This window comes from Callithrix jacchus, chromosome 4 (assembly GCF_049354715.1).
Source record: "Callithrix jacchus isolate 240 chromosome 4, calJac240_pri, whole genome shotgun sequence".
NCBI lineage: Eukaryota > Metazoa > Chordata > Mammalia > Primates > Cebidae > Callithrix > Callithrix jacchus.
Window position 1 is genome coordinate 7,624,344 of NC_133505.1, and position 23,944 is coordinate 7,648,287.

General features: G+C 37.0%; 1 protein-coding gene and 1 long non-coding RNA gene across 6 annotated transcripts in view; one reads left to right on the top strand and one right to left on the bottom strand.

Moving 5' to 3' along the window:
• The window catches only part of LOC144582011 (uncharacterized), a 449,998-nt gene that overhangs the window by 213,360 nt on the left and 212,694 nt on the right, over positions 1 to 23,944 (bottom strand). For 4 of the 5 annotated variants that reach the window (XR_013533633.1, XR_013533634.1, XR_013533636.1 and 1 more), the window contains exons 5-6: positions 2,104 to 2,181; positions 185 to 350 (exon numbers count right to left, since the gene is read on the bottom strand). Coding sequence is in view for 1 of the 5 variants with exons in the window: in XM_078368207.1 (XP_078224333.1) it covers positions 2,104 to 2,181 (78 nt within the window). In the remaining 4 variants the exon portion in view is untranslated. The remainder of the gene's footprint in view (positions 1 to 184; positions 351 to 2,103; positions 2,182 to 23,944) is intronic. The other variant, XM_078368207.1, reaches the window with a different exon arrangement.
• LOC118152737 (uncharacterized) lies at positions 5,528 to 23,703 on the top strand. The gene is made up of 4 exons (XR_004741502.3): positions 5,528 to 6,669; positions 18,737 to 18,832; positions 20,077 to 20,171; positions 22,367 to 23,703. It is a non-coding gene; the product is annotated as an uncharacterized LOC118152737 (long non-coding RNA).

Consider the following 23,944-nt stretch of genomic DNA (forward strand, 5'->3'; position numbering starts at 1 on the left):
TCCCATGACAGACCCACAGCTTTTTGTTTATGCAATTCAAATAAGACCTTAATAGGAATGTCTTTCTATTGCAGCTCTGTTGACACTATGATCAGTTAGTCAACACCAAAGATGTCTTGGATCTTAGATATCAGGGTTCCCAAATCAAGCATACTTTCTGCAGCCTTGGTGAAGGTTATACTACCTGGAACTTCCTCTGGGAGACAGAGAGTGGGCCAGCAGGTCTTCCATGTTAAGTTCATTGTAACGTTCTGATGTCCATAAGCCTTTAGATTCTTTCCTCTACAATATACCTATGAACTAGTGGCATTTTATCTTCATTTAATGTAGGTCACCTCTTTTCCAGGTTTCTGTCAACACATACAGCATGCTGTTAGAGTCATATCAACCATTAGCACTAACACATTACATCCAGAATCTCTGCTTCATAAAGCCGTGTTAATGAATTTGTCATAGTCCAACATTTTATTTCTTCTGACAGCCCTGAAATAATGCACTTAGGTTACATTCCCAAACATGTCACCCAGGTTTCTGTCAGTGTACATTGGCAAAATATTGTCAGTCTTTTGATATGCATTTTACTTCTTCATGGGTCATGCTATTTAACTTACCTTCAGGGGCCTGACAAGACTTGAATCTGATTGTAGCCCTAGAATCAGTGAAAGGTGGAGGAGGGGATACGTTCTGAAGAGGATCAGCTATCCCCTGAATATCACCTCAGGGGAGACCAGTAAGAATTCTTCAGTCAAGGAGAAAATAACCACCTCAATGTCCTTGGGAAAATGCACATGTTCAAAATCTCCAGGTCCAACTGCACTGATTCTTTCATCTTTATTCTATTTTCAGGGTTCTACTTTTTCACAATATATTACAAGAGAAACCCAGCTAATATGAGTATTAGGTTAGCATTACAATTTAGCTGTCCAAAGGATTAAACTGTAGGTTTGTTTGTCATGTTTCAGCCCTGTAGCTATAGACAAAAGGGCTTCCATCAGGGACATCATAGAAGCTTTCAGGTTTTTTACATGATTGAGTTGAGAATTTATGGCTATGATCTGCTTATTGTTATTCCACAAGCTCTCCTGTGCACTGAGAAGCCATCAAACAAACCCATTAGACTACTTATTTTAACAAAAATGCAGGAACTACTCAATCACCTAAAACTTTGCCTTCTATAGGCACTTTACGACAATTACCTACAAGTGATGGATGGCTCATTCCTGCAGTCACAGCACTTTGGGAAGCCAAGGTGGGAGAACTGCTTGAACTCAGGAGTTTGAGACTAGCCTGGGCAGCATAGTAAGACCTCATCGCCACACAAAATCAAAAACTAGCCAAGTGTGGTGGTACATGCCTATAGTCCCAGCTACCTGTGAAGCTGAGATGGGGGAATCTTTTGAGCCTGGAGGTCAAGGCTGTAGTGAGCCATGATCATGCCACTGCACTCTAGCCCACGCAATAGAGCAAGAACCAGTAAACTAAATAAATAAACAAATAAATAAATAACTGTGTTGCCATTGCTTGTCATGGACCAACAGTGTCCCCTTTCCCACTGACAATATGGTCAGCAAACCCTTCAAATCTAATCCAATCAGAGCTCCAATTTCAGATAACCCCAAAACAATCCAAGGAACTTATTCCTAAAGTTTGTTTCTCTGGAACTATTTCTAATACCAGATTATCAGCTAGGGTTTGGTCAGATAAGTGGAATTAATTTAAGTAAGGTACAACAAGGAAATCAATATAGTAACTTGATCTTAAACCATCTTGGGAGCAGGTTAAACTGTTTATGTAAGTTTGTACCTTCTTCATCTGGTGTTGGGCATGTATTCACCAGGGCTAGTAAATGGGGAAGGAAAATAGGTATGAAGTGGGGGAGACCAAGAGCATACCTCCTCTTTCTTTTCCCATCCCCAAACTTAGCAATTGGATGCCCTGAATAATAAATGGGTGGTCTTCAACATGGAAAAGGAAGCACTTTTGCCCCAGGAATAGGAGAAAAGGTGGAGGAGATCTGGCAGAGGCTACCTTTGCAGCCATCATACAAACAAGGTGAGGCTGGTGACCATGTGAGTGAGCCACAACATCCCTACCCTAAGTTACCTTCAGGAAATAAAGATGGCTACTGATCCATTTCTGCTTTTCAAATCTCACTCGGCTTTTCCTCTGGCTGACCTTGTCCTAAACATTTAGTAAAAAAAATTGTGAGAAACTAATTCCAGCTTGGAGAAAATATACTGGGTATAGCTACTACCCATTATATAAACACGGACACACAAACACATTCATTAGATTGATTTTTTCTCTATATTTTATTAAAACCCATAATTGATATGGAGAGTTATGGTTTCCATTCAGTAATGTATAGTATATTTTCTACAGCTATAACACAGGGTCCAGCAAGGTAGTGTGTCTGCTAGTCTTCCCCCATTTTTATTTTGTACTTTCCTTTCCCAACAGTGAGAAAACTGTCTCTCTTTATTTTCAATTTGTTACTCATTTGTTCAAGCCTAAAAAACATATGTCTTTCAAAGTTGCTAATAAAACTACTGTGAAAAAACCAAACTTACTAATTAGGGATTGATATGTTATGGTTCCTTTATAAAGTTAAAATTTACATAAAGGGGAATGCAAATTTTTAAGAGTGTCATTCCATGAGTTCTGGCAAATGTATACAGAGACTTTGTCCTTACACCTCTCAAGTTATCAAACAAGTTCAACAACCCTAGAAAGTACCCTCATGTTCCTTTCCAGTCAATTCTACACAACCCCTTTTCTGAGAGTTGTCCCTTTAAATTACTTTGGACTATGTTAGAATGCCATGTAAATGGAATCACCTACTGTAGGTTGTTTTGCTCAACATATTGTCAAATGTACTGCTGCACATGTCAGTCATTCGTTACTTTTTATTGCCAAGTAGTATTCCATTATATGAACGTAACACAATTCACCTATTCACCTTCAGATGGGTATTTTGGTTGTCTTGTGTTTGGCTATCATAAATAAAACAACTATTAAGAAGTCCCTTTTTGCTGTTATAAATAAAGCATTTATGAAGTCCTTTTTTTGAGAACATATGTTTCACTTCTCATGGGTAAATATCTAGGAGTGGATATAAATGGGTATTAGAATCTACAGGTTTGCCTTCTACCTTTCTTGTCCTAGAACTGGAATCACTCATTTCTGAAAGAAGCCTGATTTCTTAGGTGGGAAATCATATTTTGAAACAAACTCTGGTTTCTATGGGCCCTCAACTGTATTGGAGAAATGTTGCTTCCAGGCTCTTTTACTGGAAAAAGCTAGATGGCAGGGATTTTCAAAACCCATTGGTTTATGTTGGTACTTTCAATTCAATTCTAACATCTTAGTCTTTTCCTTCATTTCTCCAATTTCTTATCATATTCCTTTTTCCTTACCCAAAAAAAATCTTAATTCTTAACATCATTAACACAATTTCTTAATTATATTATCCCTTGATGAAAAGAAACTAGTTTCAAAATATTAACAAAAGAAACTTCTTTAGCAATACATTTTTTTTAAAAAAACCCTACTTTTAACAAAAATTACTTAGTAAATTTAATTTTGTTATTTCTTATCCCAAACATCATTCTTTTAAATGTGCAAAGACAAAGTTGTTTGCTATTCTAATTTTTTTCTTAGTTTAAATGAAGTAAATTTATCGTGAAGTTATTTAATATGAGTATTTTTACTCTGCTTTTGTCTTACCATTTTATTATATGTTTTGACTATGTTTTATTCCATTTTAGGTGTTTTTAGAATTTGGAGTAATTTTTTTAAAAGATCATGTATTTTCATTTAAACTTTGAAACAACATAAAAAATGTTTCAGCTAGAAGTCTGACTTCCCTTCATGAAGCTTTCCTGTATCGTGCCTATCTTTCAAATAGAACTCTCTGTGAATGAGAAATCACACTTGTGACCCCTCCAAGCACACGCATTCTCTACAAACAGCTACTTTCATCAGGTTTTTTAAAAAAAATTCCTTAGTTTCTAATTTTGCAAATTTACTAAATCTAGTTTTCCTTTTTCTTCCAACACACAAAAAGTTTCTTACATCAAATACACTATTTTTTACACCTTGATTTTAACCACTTTAAGATGTATCCTGGAAGCCTCATCACTTTATAGGCCTCATCATCCTTTTTGTAACATTGATTGTTAACTTGATACAGAGGCGTCTGCTAAGCAGCATTTAGACAGTAGCTCACCTAATTCTCCCAACAGTCCTCTGTGAGGCTTTGTAAGGGTGTGCCAAATGGATTCCCCTCCAGGACGGAAGCATTTGTTGTGCTCCAGCTGTCTGTAGTGTTAGCTTCTCAGTTGAGGCCCACTCTGGGATTCACCCTTGGCTGAAGGGCCTCACCCCATGTTGCAGTCCCTTTGAATCCCTGGACAGTGTGTAAGTTCAAATGCAAATCCCCTTCCCAGTTTGAAAGGATTTTGGTGAGGGGGGCAATCCTGCTCCATGGTCCCATTCCATTCCCCTGCCCAGTCCTGCTTCTTTCATTATCTAAGAACAACACTCCTCCTGCGCACTCTTTTGCTGGGCTTCTCTTTCCCAAGGAGCCTAATCTGTGATATCTTATGGGGTACATCCTATTATTACCTCAATTTTACAGGTGAGCAAGTTGATACACACATAAGGCAAGGAATTGCCTCAAACCATCAGCTGGTAAGTGACAAGAGCCTGGATTCATAACCCAGTTTTTCTGTGCTGTTCATAGCCACTTTGAAACACTATCTGATCCATTTAATCTTAGCAACTATTTCCTCCCTCTGTCCTGAGCATTGCAACTGCCTCTGAATTGATCTCCTTGCCTTTATTCCTACCCCCTCCAGTCTACAAGCAGAGTAAACTTCCAAAGACTCAGAAGAGATCACTCCCACACATAAAAGCTTCCAGTGCATTATTCTTAGACTTAAGCCAGAATAAAAGATTTTGCACAGCACAGAGTTCTCCACTTTTTGACCTCTGCATCTTCTTCAAGCCTCATTGCTCCGGCCCTTTCCATGGTTCTTCTTAATTCAGCCATGGTCATAAATGGACTCATCCTTCATCTGTATAATTCTCTCTACCTCCTCCATCTGAATAGCTGCTTCTTATGCCTGAATCTCACTTGCAACGTTAACTACATAGAGCTCTTTGCTAAGCTCCTAGTTAGGTTACCTCTATTTATTAGTTCTCATAGTATCTATATTTCCCCCACTTTATAATGCTTCCTGTGTTTGTGATTATTGGGTTTTTAATTGCCTCTTAATTACTTTTTATTGAAGTACATCCTACACACAGAAAATAGATCAGTAAAAAAAAAAATTCACAAAGTGAACATACCTATGTAACAGCATCCAGATCCCCAAACAGGAAGTGACTAATATATGAGAGGCCTTTTCCCCTCCCATTGCCAGCCATAACCACCATCCTGCTTTGTAACACAACTGCAGTGGCGTTTTAACGTGTTTTTAATTTGGTGCCACTGATCTGCATTTCCCAGAATTCCCCATTCTGCAGTCAGTTTTCAGTTAGAGACACAGAAGGGGCTCCTGTGGGAGACGGCGAATGCAGGAAGTGAAGCGGCAGCCATTTTCTCTCTCGGGTACATTGGTGCTGCTCTGCGGTTCGCTTCCCACTGCGAGTTGCAGCGAGTCTTCGCAGCTGCACCTGCTTCCCCTGTATGCTCCTTCCCAGCCTCTAACTTCTGGTTAGGTGTGTATGTTTAGCCTGTGAAGAAGGACCTTGGATCCTGCAGGATATCTGCACTACCAACAGCAGAGGCAACAAAAATGGACATGGTTTCCGGTCTTCGTGGGCTTTAGTTCATGCTTCCAGCTTGTTCTTGCTCTCTCTCACTTTACGTCCGTTTTCTTTCTCAACTGCCCACTCTATAGACCTGAAGCTCCAACCTCAGTCTTACAGAGACCAGCTTCCACCGTCGGGTAAATGTGCATCTCTGTAACAAATTCCCTTTATATGTATATAAAGCTTCTGCTCTGTATTTGAAATTTGTATACTCATTTGAAGTCCTCCCAGCTTGTATATCCCATGAGGTCAGAGATCATCTTCCATTCTCTCCTGTCTAAAATTGTATCCGTAGCACCTACCAGGGCACCTGGCACACAGTGGACGATGGACACCTTTCCGCTGAATGAGTTAATACATACATACATACATACATACGTACACACATTTATAAACAGTGCATGAAATAAGTCACCATATAGGGGAAAAAAAGTCATGTTTCTTTGGAAAGTCTATGAAACCACCAAAGGAAAGAAACATCACTTTCAAGAATGATTGCTGAAAAAGCTCAGTTTCAGGAAACTGTCCACTTGTTTGATGTAAATGCAGTGAGGCTACCTACCAACAGTCAAAGACCGAAGAGGAAAGAAACTTTTCAGAGCTTCCAACAAAGATTTATTACTGTGCAAAGCACCCACCATCCTAAAGAAACCAAGACATGCACCCTTCAGCATTGTGTCCTTGACAGGCTTCGCAAAAAACGAAGGTAATGGTAAAAGGCTATTTGATGGAAACACAGCCTCTTCGCCTTGGAGAAGCCTCCATAACCACTTCATAAGCTCTAAGACTTAGGTGTTGTTTTTAACACTCTTCCAGGGATCACTCACCGAAATACCGCGAGTGAAGGCCCAGGTAAGTGTCATGAAATGCCATTCTATATCCTGTTGTGAGGTAAAAATGACTCCTTCCATGCCCTGCCAACATTATATAACCTTCCATCTTGTCAGTAGTCATTATTGCCCATCTCCTGTATTGATAAGCACAGGCGTGCACGTGCACACACACACACACACACACCCTAATACAGAAGGTGAACAATTTACTTTGCATTGGAATTATTAAAAATCAGTATCGATCAGGCTCTCTCTCTGAATTTCAGAATTCAGAAAACAAAATGTTTTTTAGAAACTATACTTTAGCAGTATATAGTAAAATACTGTAAAAAATTAAGATGATACTTTGAAAAATCCTCAACTATATTCCTACATCATGTTCTCTTTGGACTGACTTCATTAAAATAAAAGAGCATTCTTTTGTCTGCCCAAGAAACCCTCCCAATACCCCTTCTCCCAAACCTAATTTCATCTCCTTTGACTAATGCAAAATATTATTTTATTTATCAGTGTAAACCTTACTTTCCCAAGGATCTCTTTTGACTTCTCTCTAAAGTATCACAAGTGGTTAAATAGACTAAGTTACCCACATGCTAAGGGTACTCTCCATGACATTACTGACTACACTGTAAGTCATTGCTTGTTTAATTATCTGATTCCCTACTTGTTTTGAAAAACAGGACCTTGGCTGGGCGCAGTGGCTCATGCCTGTAATCCCAGCACTTTGGGAGGCTGAGGCAGGTGGATTATTTCAATTGTTTTGGGTGCCCAGGGGTGGATTAGGTATACCGTTCTACATTGTGTGATGCTGAATACAATTTAAAATGTTGAACATACTGCCAGATATATTTTAAACATCTCAGACATATTTTAAATCTTCATTTATGTGTATATGTTGATTTAACACAGACAAGTATGACAGGTTTATAAAATAAAACAAGGCATTAAAAAATTGTCTTTTGTATTAGAATGTGATGCCATTAAACTGGAATGCTTTATTACTTCTTAGGAACTCATCCACAGTTACATTTATCAATACTTAGAATTAGTAGCTGAATAAGTAACAGGTAACATATAACACATTGACATGTGCATCTCCTTGAACTGCCACGATGAATTACTAGATTTGCTACAGTCTTTTATCACCATCAACCCTATTATTGAGAACACTATTACATAAGAAGAAAGGATAGATTTAAAGACAAATAGTAGAATATTTATATTAGTAAATCCAGAAGAATATGTGCAAGTCAGTTAGTCCTTGTGACAAAGAGTGAGATTTTATTGAGAGACCAACCCGAGAGAAAATCATAATAAAACTTCAATTCGTGCATTTTTAAGCCATAAGAATAGGAAAAGACAAAAGAATAGAATGTACCTGAGCAAGCCACACTGTACATATTTTACTCCTGTTTGTCTTCATAAGATCTTTTTTTTTTTTTTGCTAATGACCATAAAATAAGAGGAAGAAACAACAAACAAAAAAAGATCTTGTGAATTCCACAGTCTACCTATGTCCAAGTTAGGAGACATTCTGAGGAGAGTTTGAGAGAAATTTTGCTACAGACAACTGATTATATTATTGAATAAGATGTAACACACTGGCTTGCTTGGGGAGAAAAATGACAAGAAAAAAAAGTCCTGATTGATGTACAGTTGGCTCTCTTGAGTCTGTATGCATGGCTCCAGCACAACACCAAGAAAATTCCTTATGTACAAAAAGCTTAACTTGAACTTGTATACTTGAGAGATGTTCTAGATTTTAAATGTTACTTCTTCTTCTAACTTTGCTGGGAATCACCACTGAGAAAAGCATCACCTAGTTACACATCCATATGTATCACCTGCCCAGTATCACTACTTGGGGAAGAACCCATAAGTTGGGTTCTCCTAGTATCTTCTCCCAATACCAGGAGAAGGTGGAAACTTCCACTCCTGGCACTCTGTGGTACAGCTCACAACCATCTCGGCTGCCTGCCTGTTTTGCCCTATGTGCTCCTCCCTTTACCCTTGAAAACTGTAGATATATGGGCAGAATACAGAGCCAGTAAGTGTCTGTGGTCTGACTTACTGACTGAATAAATGAATAAATGAAATTAAGTAACTTGTTCTGGATCTCCAAGTTAGGAAATACTATTCAGGTCCTTGGTCTCTAACTCCTACCTGTATTCACTGAAACACAGAACCCCTAGTGTGTCAGATTTTGTGTCAGACTGTTTTATTATGAGGAGGAAAAGCTATGAAGTGCAAATCTAAAAGCAACATGCACAGAAAGCTGGCTAATGCTGGTTCTCACAAGAAGAACTAGAGAAGTGGGGTAGTTTCAGGATTGGTTACTTCAACAGCTCAGTTACATCTGTGATGTCTACATTTACACCTTTCTGCTCAAGTGGCTTTAGTATACTGGATTCTCCTTTTCAGACTACAGCTTGGCTGCAGTAGCTCTAGGCAACATGATATCCAAAGACAGGAAAACAGAAGAAGGTTTTGACTGAGCTCTCTTTTAAGAGCAAATACAACTTTCCCAGTCCAGTTGCTGTGGCTCGAGCCTGTAATCCTGGCACTTTGAGAGGCCAAGGCAGTAGGATCACTTGAGGCCAAGAGGTTGAGCCAGCCTGGGCAACATAGTGAGACCCTGTCTGTAAAAACACACAAAAAAATTTTTTTTAATTAGCCACGTGTGGGGATGCATGCCTATAGTCCCAGCTATTTGGGAGGCTGTGGCAGGAGGATCGTGTGAGCCCCAGAGATGGAGGCTGTGGGGAGCTAGGTATTGCAGCTTGGGTGACAATGTGGGATCCTGTCTCTAAAAAGGGAACTTTCCCAGAGGACTTCAGCAAAGGGTCTTGAAATCTTTGACCAGAATTACATCACATGCCTCTCCCTAAATAAAACAGAAACAATCAGAGAAAAAAAAGTACTGAGATTAGCTTATGTTAATCAGAATTCTGTCCTGGAGTAAGGACATCTTAGCTTCTCCAGAAGAATATACTCTATCTCCTGATGCCAAAACAAATCCAGCAACTACAATATCTGCCACTTCAACCTTCCGACCTTTATAGGCTGAAAAGAAGGTCAGACATAGGCACTAGAGAAGCTTTGAATTCCTCAGCCTCATTTCCTCATCTCTTCCTGCAACAAGAGGAAGCCAAGAAGCAGAATAACTCACTTGCTAGACAGGTCACACTCACGGCTTTGAACTTAACTTGTGATATCTGGTTTATCAGTTTGCAGTAGCGTTCCACATAGTGACATCAACTGTTCTTTCTCTAAGTGCAACAGCAAAATCACTCTGTGGAAACAGCTGCTTTCTCTTTTTCTTTTTGACTTAGTTTAAGACATCTGTCATGCAAAAAATTATTAGTGAAACAATACACAAGAAAGTAAAAAAAATACTGCTGACAGTCTGGTGTTATTGTATAGATCATTATACATAAAATTATTTTATAATTGTATAAATTGCATATATATTTGTATAATTATACAAATACAATAATTATACAATTGTATTTGTATAATTATACAAATATATATGCAATTTATAAAATATATTTTTATAATTATATATAATTTATATTAAATATATATTATTGTATAATTATATATACAATTTATATTAGATATATAATTATATGTGATTGAAAGTTATATCTTGCTATATTGATTTTATATACAAAATCAAATCTTATATTGTATATATAGTTTTCTATACATATTTTATATTATATGTATATAAATTGTTATAATTATGTATATACAGTTGTTATTTTATAACAAATATATAATTATTTCAAGTACAATTTAACATACTCACATTGTTATATATACATATTTTCAAATATACAATCACTTGCGTCAGAAAGATTGCTAAAGAGACAGAACTGCGGGGTGCCATGGCTCACGCCTGTAATCCCAGAACTTTGGGAGGCCAAGGCGGATGGATCATGAGGTCAGGAGAACAAGACCATCCTGGCCAACATGGTGAAACCCCTTCTCTACTAAAATACAAAAATTATCTGGAATGTTTATGTATAATATGTATATATAATAATAATATGTAATGTTTATATATATAAAACCATGTGGCTATGTTAAACTGTAATTAAAAATAACAAAAATGTGTTAACATTGATTGAAAAATATGTTTCCATTCTCATTTGTGGCCCTTTCCACTTCTTAAAGCGTAGGCAACATTTCCTTGTAGTGTTTTTCTCATCTAAAATGGCTCTGTAATTTAGACAACAGCAAGCAGAGCACATGATTAATGAAGCTGTGAATTGAGGACGGGACAGCTGCTGGATCACAAAGAGATGCTTTGTGGGCATGTTACTACATGTGCAAGGAACTCTACAAATTGATAATTTGTTAAGCTAATTGAATCTCTCTGTGAGTGTTATTGTAACTTTTGGTTAGACCAGGGCATAACCAAGTGTTTATACTAATCTAGGGCAGCTAAAGGCAAAGCCATCATTTGCTATTGATAGGACCTGCATTCACAGCACTCAGCAGAGCTCAACATAAGAAAAATAATCAGGCTGAATGTATGTATTCTTGTCATGTTCAATGCCTTGCTTGCCCTCCTCTGCTTCCTCCAGGGAGGATCCAGGGCTCTCCTGGTGATGTTCAGTACCAAGGCTGCTCTCATTCTGCATTTTCCACCCAGCCAGGCTGGTATCAGCCACCCACATTTGTTTGTTCTCAAATCTCTCCTCACCCCTCTCAACAGTACTTGTCTTATGTTACCTCTCTTTTACCGAGAGTAGAAATTAAGAAGAAGGAGATGGAGAGTGATCTCTAATAGAGAAGAGGTAACAGTATTGGTAATGATGTGCTTTCGCCAGCACTAACATCTTTCCTTTTATCAACAGAAAACATTCTGTAAATATACCATCCTTTGTGTCAGAAAGATTGCAAAAGAGACAGAACTGCCAGGCACCCTGGTTCATGCCTGTAATCTCAGCACTTTGGGAGGCCATGGCGGGCAGATCACAAGGTCAGAAGATCAAGACAATCCTAGACAACATGGTGAAACTGTCTCCTCGAAAATACAAAAAATTGGCTGGACATGGTGGTGTGCACCTGTAATCTTAGCTACTCAAGCGGCTGAGGTAGGAAAATCGCTTGAACCCAGGAGGTGGAGGTTACTTACAGTGAGCCGAGAGGGTGCCACTGCACTCCAGCCTGGGTGACAGAGCAAGACTCAGTCTCAGTCAAAACAAAACAAAATAAAAAGAGAGAGACAGAAGTAATACTCAAGTCATAGGAATGCCTTCTAGGATCACAGGAATCCTGAGTTCTTCAACTAACTCCCACCAGCTTTCACTCCTGCTGCTGCATTCAGCCAGCTTGCGTCAAAGTCACATTGCTGAAAAACCAGTTTGTTTTCCAGCTCTTGCTGAGCTGCTGTGGCTTTTAGATGTGGCTAGAGCTTGCCCACTCAACAGACTTCTTCACCTGGCTCTTGAAGCATTGCTCTCCTGATCTTCCTCCCTCCTCTCTGAGGAGTCTCCTTTTCTGACTTCTCCCATTTCCAAAACCTGAAAATGTTGGCATGTTCCAGGGCTCATTCCTAGAAGTGCTTCTTGCATCAAAGTTTTACATATCTTTGATAGGTTCCTAACTCCTAAATCCGTGTGGCTATCCTTGACATCTGTATGAGACCCCATTTCCAAAGCCAATTCGGTATTTCCGAGCTGACATCTCTGAAACTGTGCTCCTGACCTTCAGTCCCAAAGCTGCTCCTGGCAAGATCTCCTTCCTCTGTCTTAATTTTTAAAAAATCATTTTTTCTCTAACCAAAAATCTTGATATCATCTTGGACTCCTCTTTGATTTACACCCAACATTAAATTCCACAACAACAAAAAATTAGTTCTACAATCACAAAGACCCAAAAACGGACTTTTTATTATCTCCGCTCTTGGTTCAAGACACTCTCGTCTTTTACCTGGATTATGACAACAGCCTGTCACCGATGTCCCTCCGCCAGTCGTTGCTCACCTAGCCAGCGTACGATCCTTTTCAGAGGTGAAATGCAATCACTCCATTCATCTGCTCAAAACTGTCTCATGACCCCACCTTGCTGAGGGTAAAAATTTGAATCCTAGCAATAGCCTATTAAGCCCTATGGGATGCGACCTACCCTCTCCCTGATGTTATCCTCTGACTCCTTCCTCCAACTCTTCCAATCTAAGAATGCTCTGCCCTCAAGGTCTCCACCGTTGCCCTCCCCTCTACCTGGAAAGTACCTGATCTACACACACCCATATTTCATTTCCTCACCTCCCAGATGTCACTACTTTCCTAGGATTCGCTGGCCGCTCTAATACAATCCCTACCTATACATACGGCAATTCCCATTCCCATTTTTAGTTTTATTTTTATCCATATATATTATTGCAATCTAATATGCTATATGTTTTATGGATACATTTGCTTAAATTTCTCTCTTTCTAGTAAAATTGTACGCTCCAAGAACATGTGGATTTCTTTGTTTTGTTAATATTTGCTAGGCATTTCTGACCATAGATAAATGCCTGACAGACAGAAAGTACTAAAAAAGTGTATTGAATGAATGAGTGATCCTACATAGAAATACCAACAGATACTAATTAAAATTTTCACACATAGATAAGCTAAGAATTCTTGATATAAGAAGGAAAGCCAGGCACAGGCTCCACCTGTAATCCCAGTTACTTATGAGGCTGAAGCAAGAGGATCATTTGAGGCCAGGAGCTGGAGAACAGCCTCAGCAACAATCAACTCCTAATTTTTTTTTTTTTAATTAGCTAGGCATGGTGTCTCACACCTGGTAATACCAGCTACTTAAAAGGCTGGAAAGGTCACTCCAGCCCAGGTGTTTGAGGTTATAGTGAGCGATGATTGTGCCACTGCACTCCAGCCTGGGTGACAGACACTGAGCAAGACCCTGTCTCTAAAAAAATAAAAATGAACACATAAAGAAGAAATAGAAGTTAGGTTTGGCAACAGTTTAGAACAGAATAGAGAAACATATAACCACTGCTGTTTATTTTATCAAATTTTATTGACCTGGTTAATTTCATAATAGGAAATCTTTAAACCAAAAATCTATCAATCCAACATGTGGTGATGTAAAGACACCACACATGAACTGATAGAAGTAATGTGATTTTTCTGAGCTTGTTTTTGACAGGCCAGTGCTGATAATGGAATCAGAATTTGAAAAGTTGAAAATCAGCCATCTCACTGTAAGGTGAAGCTGAGATCTGAAACTTGGCAAGTTCATATGGATCATCCAAGGTCAAGGGTTCCTGACCTTGAATTCAGTCCCACTTTTACTAGCCTGTGCTGCTCTGGCAACTTGAGAGGCCTCATCGAACCTCTAAATGCGGCAGTTATTCTACAAATTTAGCTGTTCTGCAATTAGCTATAAATTTTAAATGTCCATTTGTTAATTTGAGGAAGAGTATCATTGCCTTACTAAAATATCTCAGTAAATGAGTATGTGTCGATGGATGCTATTAGATTTTTAATTAATAATTTAATAATTACTTCTTTAGAAAAGTGTAAAACATTACCAAAAAAGGCAAAGAGAATAGTCTGAGTTATACCCATCTACTCTTCAACTTAGTATGATATGTGTTTACACTGTCATCTTTGATTCTGAGCCTGATTTTATAACATAGAATATTAAAGGAGTTGATAGTTTAGTTTCTTATATAGTCCAACTTTTTCACTCCTTTGCTCTCTAGATAGAGGCAACTGCTGTCACAAATTTTGTTTTGCTTCAGATTATGTTTTTATATGTGTACTACACACATATGTAATCATTTACAAAATACATCATTAGCTTATGATTTAATACATTCATGCATGTTTTCCATCTTTCTACAACCTGCTTTTTTTGCATTGTTTTCAAAATCTATTCTATTTAACTTGTACAGCTCTAGTTTATTCATATAATCTGCTTTCTGCTTTCTAGTATTTCTAGTAGTCTTTTTTTGCAATTTATTTTTATTATAACTTATTTATGAGCACATAGGCTTTTTCCAAGTTTCGTTTTATGTTGTGTTTCTTTTGTTTCTGTGCTATTAATAACAATGTGGGAGTTGACATTCCTATATACACAAGCCTGCTACATACAGAACTTCTTGCACTATTTATGTAAAAGAAAAATTCTAGATTGTTGTCTAGACCTATTTTTATCTTTACCAAATGGCTTTAAAATGTTTTTCTCTGTTATTTGCTTTAAGCAGTTCTATCCTTGACACGTTCCTGTAACATTATGGTGAAGCATTTTAATCATGGTCAACTTGTGAATATGAGATGGTATCAGATTGTTTTTTAATTTTTTCTCTGAATTTTAGATTCCAGGAAAAATAGAACATATTCAAATCTTGGTTGTATTTTTGTGTGTGTAGATACATACACACATCTTTCATTATTTGTGGATTAATAATAAATTATAATGTATAGGTTATTTGTGAAGAATTGATGTATGTCTGATACTAATTCTTAATATTTATAGTCATAGATAGACTAGCTCTCCAAGTAACAATTTTTAAAATGTATTTTAGTAGTATTTTACAATTCCCTCCATACATTTAGATTTTCAAAGTAGATATTTTTAGTTTTTATTACTTTTATATTAGAAACAATCTTTTTTTTTTTGAGATGGAGTCTTGCTCTGCTGCCAGGCTAAAGTGCAGTGGTGCAATCTTGGCTCACTGCAACCTCCACTTCCTGGTTTCAAATGATTCCCCTGCCTCAGCCTCCCGAGTAGCTAAGACTACAGGTGCCCACCACCACGCCAGGCTAATTTTTTGTATTTCAGTGAAGATGGGGTTTCACCATGTTGGCCAGGATGGTCTTGATCTCCTGACCTCATGATCCGCCTGCCTCAGCCTCTAAAAGTTCTGGGATTACAGGTGTGAGCCACCATGCTCAGCCTAGAAACAATCTTTATTGCACTTGTTACTTTTGTTATCATTATTTTAAATAATATATTTTACATTATATTTTCTAATGGTTCATTGTAGGTACACCGGAAACCTACTGATATTTGCGTAATGCTCTTTGATACAGTAACCTTACTGAGCTCTTATTTGTTCTAATAATTTATGTGTATACTCTCCAACAGATTACTCATGGATTTTTAACAGTAGATGTTGATGCCTCTTTTCTTTTCTTCTCTTATGTCATTGCCTGAGACCACCAGTACAATGCTGAATGGTGGTAGAAGTACTAAACATCCTTGTTTTGATTGGACCTAAGTGGGAATTTCTTACTGTATCAGCATAAAATATGATATTTATTGCAGATTTTTGAAATTTTCCTCTTATCAAGTTATCGACAATCTCTTTTAGCTCTAGTTTGCTAAGACTTTTTGAGTAATGATTAAGCACTGACTATCATCTATAGTTATTTAGGGGATTATATGTTCTTCCTTTTTAAAATCTGTTAACTTTAAATAATAACATTAACCATTATTTTCTTGCTTAAATATTCTTTTTTTTTTGAAAGATTCACAATTTTAATATTCTAAGGGACTCAGTTTATCTGGGTTTTATTAAGTTTTCTATCTATTTTAGTGGGAATACCTAATTATTTAAAAATGTACAATCCTTTCCAGATTGACTTTTTGCTTAAAATATAAATTACTTGATACTTGATAGATTTGTGAAACTTTCTTATCAAGAGGTAGGAGATTTTTGATATCTGATTTTTTTATTTTAATTTAAAAATTTTTTCTTCTTTCTCTTTTAGTATTTATATTTCTATTTATTCTTAATTAAATACTGATAATTTTAAACAACTTGTTCATTTTATGAAGTTTTAAAAACTTATTGAAACTAAATTATTAAATATACTTTCCTGTTTTGTTTTAATATTTACTATACCTGTCCCATTGTAATACATTTGAATCTTCTTTTCCTGATGAACATTATGGGAGATTTGTCTATTATATTTGTATTTCAAAGTGCCAATTTTGAATTTGTTGGTTATCTATATATTTTTGCTAATTAAGTCTGTTCTTAAGTTTGCTATTTCCTTTCTTTTACTATCTTCAAATTTTCAAAATACAAGTTGAGAAATTTTGAAAACTTATTTTGATCTTTTTTGTCATAAAATAAATACATTTATAGCTATACATTTATCTTTAAGTACCATCTTTGTGGCAATACACAGGTTTTTAAATGTGTAATATATTTATTGTTGCATATGAGCAAATGTTTTATAATATCTAAACTGTTAACTGCCTTAGTTCAATTTATTTCATAGTATATACATTAAATTAAAATTAAACAATAAATTAGTAAAATAAATATTAAATTAATAAGAAATAAATGTATATATTATGTTTCCTAATTTTATTGGATTTTCAGAAACTATCTTTTCAGTATCAACTTTTATATTAATGTCATCAGTTCAGATAATTTGATAAATATGTTATTGATTCTTTGGAGTTCTTAGTTTCATGGAGCATGATAAAAAATTACAGTTAGCTTATTTTTCCTTTTGAAAATCAACAAGTTATGACACACACACACATTTATGTAGCCATTGTAACTACTACCACAATCAAGGTAAAAATATGTCCTTCATCACTGAAATTTTTCTCATCTCTCTTTGCAGGAGATATTTTCCAAGGCCAGAGCAGCAATACTGCTGTTTTGCATTTTTTCACTATAGATTACTTTTGTTTATTTAGAACATCATGCAAGTGAAATTATTTATTCTGTGATTTTCCAGCACGAATTATTTGGCCCAATTCTTTTGAGATTCATTCATGTTATTTGTATTTGTTATTAATTCATTTCTCATATTACTGAATATTATTCTGTTATATGAATATATTTAAATGTGTTTATACATTCCTCTAATGATGGGTATTAAAGTGATTTCCAGATTTTAGCTGTTATAAATAAATCTATAAACATTCACTTCTTTTGTGGATGTACTTTTTACTTACATAGAGTGTATAACTAATGAGTGAAATTTCTGGGAAATACGGTTAGTGTTTGGGTGACTCTATTAGAAACTGCCAAACTAGAACTGTGTTTGGCACACATAGAACCGTGTTCTAATGTGGTTAAATCTTTTATATTTCTCAAAACTGCTCTAATTCCTCACAGATACTTGGTATTTTCTTAAGCTTTGAATAGGGTGACCTGGAAAGACTTAGCTGAACAAAATGAGGATACACTTGAAGCAGATGAAGGAGTTTTCATGTGGGTATCAAGGGGAAGAGCTTTGCAGGCAAAGAGAACAGCCCCTGCAAAGACCTGGGATCCAAGGAGGAACCCAGTGTGGCTGGGGTGGAGAGAACTCACTGAGGGAAAGCAAGGGAACAGAGATGTCAAACTTTGTAGGATGCTGAAAGACACAGGGAGAACTTTGACTTAGAAGTGGAAACAGTAACGACTATAACGTGAGAAGAAGTGGAAGTATAAATCTGGCTGAGGTGCTGGGAAAAAATTATAGAAATGTTCAGGTTGGGGCAGGAAGACAGTGAGAGGCTATTGCAGCAATCCAGCAAGAAAAAATGGTGGCTGGGACTAAAGGGAATGACAGCGATGCTGAGAAATGGTAGGATTTTTAAAGATATCTGAAGGGAGAACCAGCAAAATGGCCTAGTAGAACTGGATGCTGAATGTGAGAGGGAGAAAAGAAGCAAGAATGACCCAAGATTTTACCCTGAATGACTGATTTGCCAACAGCTGAAATAGGTAGAGCAAGTTTGGGGGTGAATATCAGGAGATCTGTTTCAGAAAGCTTGAGTTGAATATATCTGTTAGAAAGAAATCAAAGCGGCTAGGGTGAACAGGTATTGCATTTATGAGTGTAAGAGTTCAAGAAAGAGGTTCTAGACAGTGGATTTATTGTGCATAAATACTGTTATGAACCATAAAACTACTATTTCATTCTATGATCAACCTAAGTTTAGTCTTTGTTTGGTTTTTCTTTTTAACATTACACTTTGGAATCCTTCCAGCTTTCATGCCACTTCATAGAAATATGCACACTGTTGGGTAATTTATCAGCAATTACATCTGTTGACATTCCAGCTGTTCCTCATGGTAGCTTCCTCTCTCTCAAAATCAGAAAACCAAGAATAAAATGACACCTGACAACCTCGCCAGCTCAGCACATCTGGAGGCACTAAATGTCTGACTCAGGAAATGTGCATCAAACTGACGGGTGAGAAAGTACTTAAGAAACCATTATAAGTTTCAATTTCTGAAGGTTTTAAAAATAATTAGAAAAATGAATTTAAATGAGTTATATTTTTAGATTATTGAAACATTCCCTCCAACCATGGGTTTTTTGGGACAACGTAACCATTTTGCATCTTATGCTCTAGAGAACATTTTAGTACTTAGAAAAAACATCGCACAGTCTAAAATATGGATAATGTATAAAAATAGAACAGTTTACTGATCATGTGTGAAGCAATACTAATAATGAAAGCTAAATTTAGCTAACCATCCAACATAAACAAAGAAAATATTTTCTGTCATATTCTAGAAGACTTAAGTTTTAAAATATTTATATGTAAGTTTCTCATTAGTGTTATTATTCCAGGCTTATTGTGTAAAGTTGATGATGCTAAGGTCAAGTGTTGGTGACATCATTTTTTCAGCTTTCTTCACTTGTTTACAGTTGGAAGGAACTGGCTTTAGATTTCTTTGCTGTTCAATTATACCTGCCGAGCTTTTCTTGTGTTCAAAAACACAAACTGTAGTTAGTAATCGATAGTTGGTTTTGGTATTCGGGCAACAATTCATATGTTCTTTTGTACCGTATGTACTTGAAATAACATCCTCAATTCCTTTCTAATCAATTAAAGGTTAGTACAGGCCCTTCCTTGTTACATGATTTGTGTATATATAAAGTAAACCTCTTTTAATGAAAGTAGGGCAATGTGCTTCCTTTAGTGACAACTGTGAAAGGATATCCACCAAAAGCCTGGTACCATTATTTTTAACATGCAACTTAGTGTTGCCATTTAAAAAAAATTATTATTATTATTATTATTATTATTATTTGACACTGAGTTTCGCTCTTGTTACCCAGGCTGGAGTGCAATGGTGAGATCTCGGCTCACCACAACCTCCGCCTCCTGGGTTCAGGCAATTCTCCTGCCCCAGCCTCCTGAGTAGCTGGGATTACAGGCACGCGCCACCATGCCCAGCTAATTTTTTGTATTTTTAGTTGAGACGGGGTTTCACCATGTTGACCAGGATGGTCTCAATCTGTTGACCTCGTGATCCACCCGCCTCGGCCTCCCAAAGTGCTGGGATTACAGGCTTGAGCCACCGTGCCCGGCCAGTGTTGCCATTTTTAATATAATTTCAGTATTTGTTTTCATACTGGTTGATGGAAAGCCTAGAAACAGTGATGCTAATTTTCAGTTTTCCCTCATCGCTTATGTTCTCTTGCAGAATACACCAAAACATATGTTCATCTTTGTGAAGAAGCTTGTGTTTTTGTTTTTACTCTGTGTTGTAATAAACATGAGTTCACAACAAGTTGCAAGGTAATACATGCATCCCTTCATCTAATTTCACCAAAATCATTACATCCTATAGAATTATAGTATAATTCAAAACCAGGAATTTGAAGTTGCGATAACGCGCCTGATAGTTCTACTGTTCAATGCCATTTTATCACATGTAGATTTGTGTAACCATCAATGTGCATTTTCATAAGATGTAATAAAGTAATTTTCTAAGTTAAAAGTGTTAATACTCATACATATAAATGATGTCTGTTCCTCAAAATAATTACTTAAAAGACTATGTTTCTGAAGGTCTCTTCTTTTGTAATGGTACATCTATTTTTTTGCAAGAAACAAAGGAAACCTACCTAGTTCATTAATTCTTCCCTGAAATCTTACTGTATTTGCCTTTTACAATTGCTATCTCATTCTCTGTTTTCACTATGCTAAATTCTCAATTCTTGTTTTAAACCTAAGACTTTCCCATTGCTTACTTCACTGCTGGCAAACTGCTTTGCCTCCAAATTTTCTGAGAAAATAAGACTCAGACATGAGCTCCTTCGTCTTCTCAGCAACCTTGGCTACAATGGAAGTACCCAGCATCCTATCCAAAACACTCCCCTCCACTGTTCACTTCCTCCCTCGACATGGTAGATGAGAGAAAGATTAAGAGAGCTTTCCTTCTGGTGAAAAGTCCCTGATGCCCCTCACCTTGCAACACTGATCTCTGTAAATTTTGCAGTCCCTCCCATTCCCTACTCAAACCTAAGGCATCCTGTTCTCGCTTGGCCAAAAATAATTACTCTGCTTGAAGTTAAAAGGATGTAACTCTTTTAATTGTAAAAAGGGTTATTCATGAAAATGGAAATCTGTTTGATATTGTGTATTGAGGATTATTTTTACCAGATCTTGCAGCTCCGGCCATGTGTGGGTCAGCCCATAGTTCCCTGGCTTTAGAGGTGGAAAGTACATTATCAAGTTCTTCTGGGGAGAGACCCAAGCTTAGCCAAGACGAAACTGCACTGGAGTCTCTCCTCATTGAATCACTTGAGTAGAACGTTCACTCATAATATTGCCAATACAGTTTGAAAAAGGCTCTCAAACTTAATGCTGAACATCCAGTTTGTTTTATTAATATTTAAATGGATATATTTCTGGGTGAAATATACACTCAGTGAATAGACATTTTAAGCTGTACTTGAATGTGTTTCACCTTGTAGCTTGAGTATTATCATTATGCCATGAGTATGGCATATTTCGATATTTTGAATAACCGAAGACAGAAAACAGAATATTTGATTTGTGTGAACCTGCTGTGTGTATACAATGTTTTCTTGGAGAAAGTGAGCTTATTTTTGTGACCCAATTAGAAACATGCTGAAATAGTCAAGAATCATTTGGACAGTCAGTGAACCCAAGGGTCTGTAAAAAGCAGCAAAGGTGATCCAGTACTAATGCTTGCTTCCAGATTGCCCCCATTCCCTAAGCAAGTAGTATTCAAAATTTTAAGTGACCTCAGGCTAAAACCTGTTAAATCCATTGTCAGTTCATTTGCAAATTCTTCTCTCTCCCTAACCTGAAAATGTTTGAATTTTCTAATCCATGTAGTCAGCAGTTGACTGTGGAATTTTTGCTTACCCTAGGCAAACTGTAAATTGCCTACTCTTTCCAAATCCCATTCTTTGACTCACACACCGGTCTTGCATTTCATTCCTAGCAATGTTTTGCATTTGGAAGGTGGCCACCTGCTCTGCCTCTGTGGTAAAGTTGGACTTGCATTTAGAACATGCACAGATTTAATATCAATTAACCATTTTAACCAAACTCTGCTGTAAGACTGAGATGAAATTCTGGTTCAAATTAGTCAGTGAACCACCTATCTAGAGGCTGTTAGAGTGCTGATGCAGTGACAAACATCATTTCTTCTCAAGCTCCTCAGAGACGCCATAATGAAGTTTCCTGGGTGGAGTAGTGTAAGAAATCTATTTTGTGGTATTTAGAAAAGATAATGTTGCAGGTGCCAATACACACAAATGGAATTCAAATCCTATTGTGTCTGAATAAGCAAAAAATGAAGGGTAGATTGTATTAAAATAATTCCCTTGTTTACAATCATCTGTTGCACCTGCTGAGTTAATGTTGTCTATTAGCATCCCAAAGTAATTAGTATTTTAATGAAGGCATGCTATAACCTCATATAGTTAATACTAACTTGGTTTTGTTGATTTCTTTAGTATCTGTCATCGTCCTCATCAAAGCTGTTGGTCTGTGTCACCTCTAAGCTTACTGTTTCTTGAATGTCATGACATAATTTAAGAATTCAGTACTACAAGGCTACAGTAATCACAACAGCATGGTACTGGTACCAAAACAAAGATATAGACCAACGGAACAGAACAGAGGCCTCAGAAGCAACACCACACATCTACAACCATCTGATCTTTGACAAACCTGACAAAAACAAGCAATGGAAAAGGATTCCCTGTTTAATGAACGGTGTTGATAAAACTGGCTAGTCCTGTGCAGACAGCAGAAACTGGACCCTTCCTGACACCTAACACTGAAATTAACTCCAGATGGATTAAAGACTTAAACATAAGACCTAACACCATCAAAACCCTAGAAGAAAACCTAGGCAAAACCATTCAGGACATAGGCATAGGCAAGGACTTCATGACCAAAACACCAAAAACAATGGCAAAAAAAAGCCAACATTGACAAATGGGATCTAATTAAACTTCAGAGCTTCTGTACAGCAAAACAAACAATCATTAGAGCTAACCAACAACCAACAGAATGGGAAAAAATTTTTGCAATCTACCCAACTGACAAAGGGCTAATAACCAGAATCTGCAAAGAACTAAAACAGATTTACAAGAAACAAACAAACAAACCCATTCTAAAGTGGGCAAAGAATATTAACAGACACTTGCGGCTAACATATGAAGAAATGCTCATCATCACTGGTCATTAGAAAAATGCAAATCAAACCACACTGAGATACCATCTCATGCCAATTAGAAGGGCAACCATTAAAAAATCAAGAGACAACAGATGGTGGAGGGGATGTAGAGAAAAAATAGGAATGCTTTTACACTGTTGGTGGGAGTGTAAATTAGTTCAACCATTGTGGAAGACAGTGTGGTGATTCCTCAAGGATCTAGAAATAGAAATTCCGTTTGACCCAGCAATCCCATTACTGGGTATATACCCAAAGGACTATAAATCATTCTATTATAAAGACACATGCACATGTTATGTTTGTTTCAGCACTGTTTACAAGAGCAAAGACCTGGAACCAACCCAAATGCCCATCAATGATAGACTAGACAATGAAAATGTGGCACATATACACCACGGAATACTGTGCAGCCATAAAAAATGATGAGTTTGTGTCCTTGCAGGAACATGGATGAATCTGGAAACCAGCATTCTCCACAAACTGACGCAAGAACAGAAAACCCAACACTGCATGTTCTCACTCATAGGCAGGTGTTAACAATGAGAATACATGGATATAGGGAGGGGAGCATCACACACTGGGGCCAGTTGTGGTGGCGGGGTAGGGGGAAGAGGGGGCTAGATATAGGTGATGGGGGGATGGAGGCAGCAAACCACCTTGCCATGTATGTACCTATGCAACAATCCTGCATGATCTGCACAGGTACACCAGAACCTAAAGTACAATAAAAAAAAAATTATTCAGAAAAATGGTCATTGCTTTTGAACACTGATGACATTGAATTTTGCATAGTTTAAGAAAAGAGGATTTTAAACACAATCTGTGTTGAAGCTTATGGAACAAATATTCT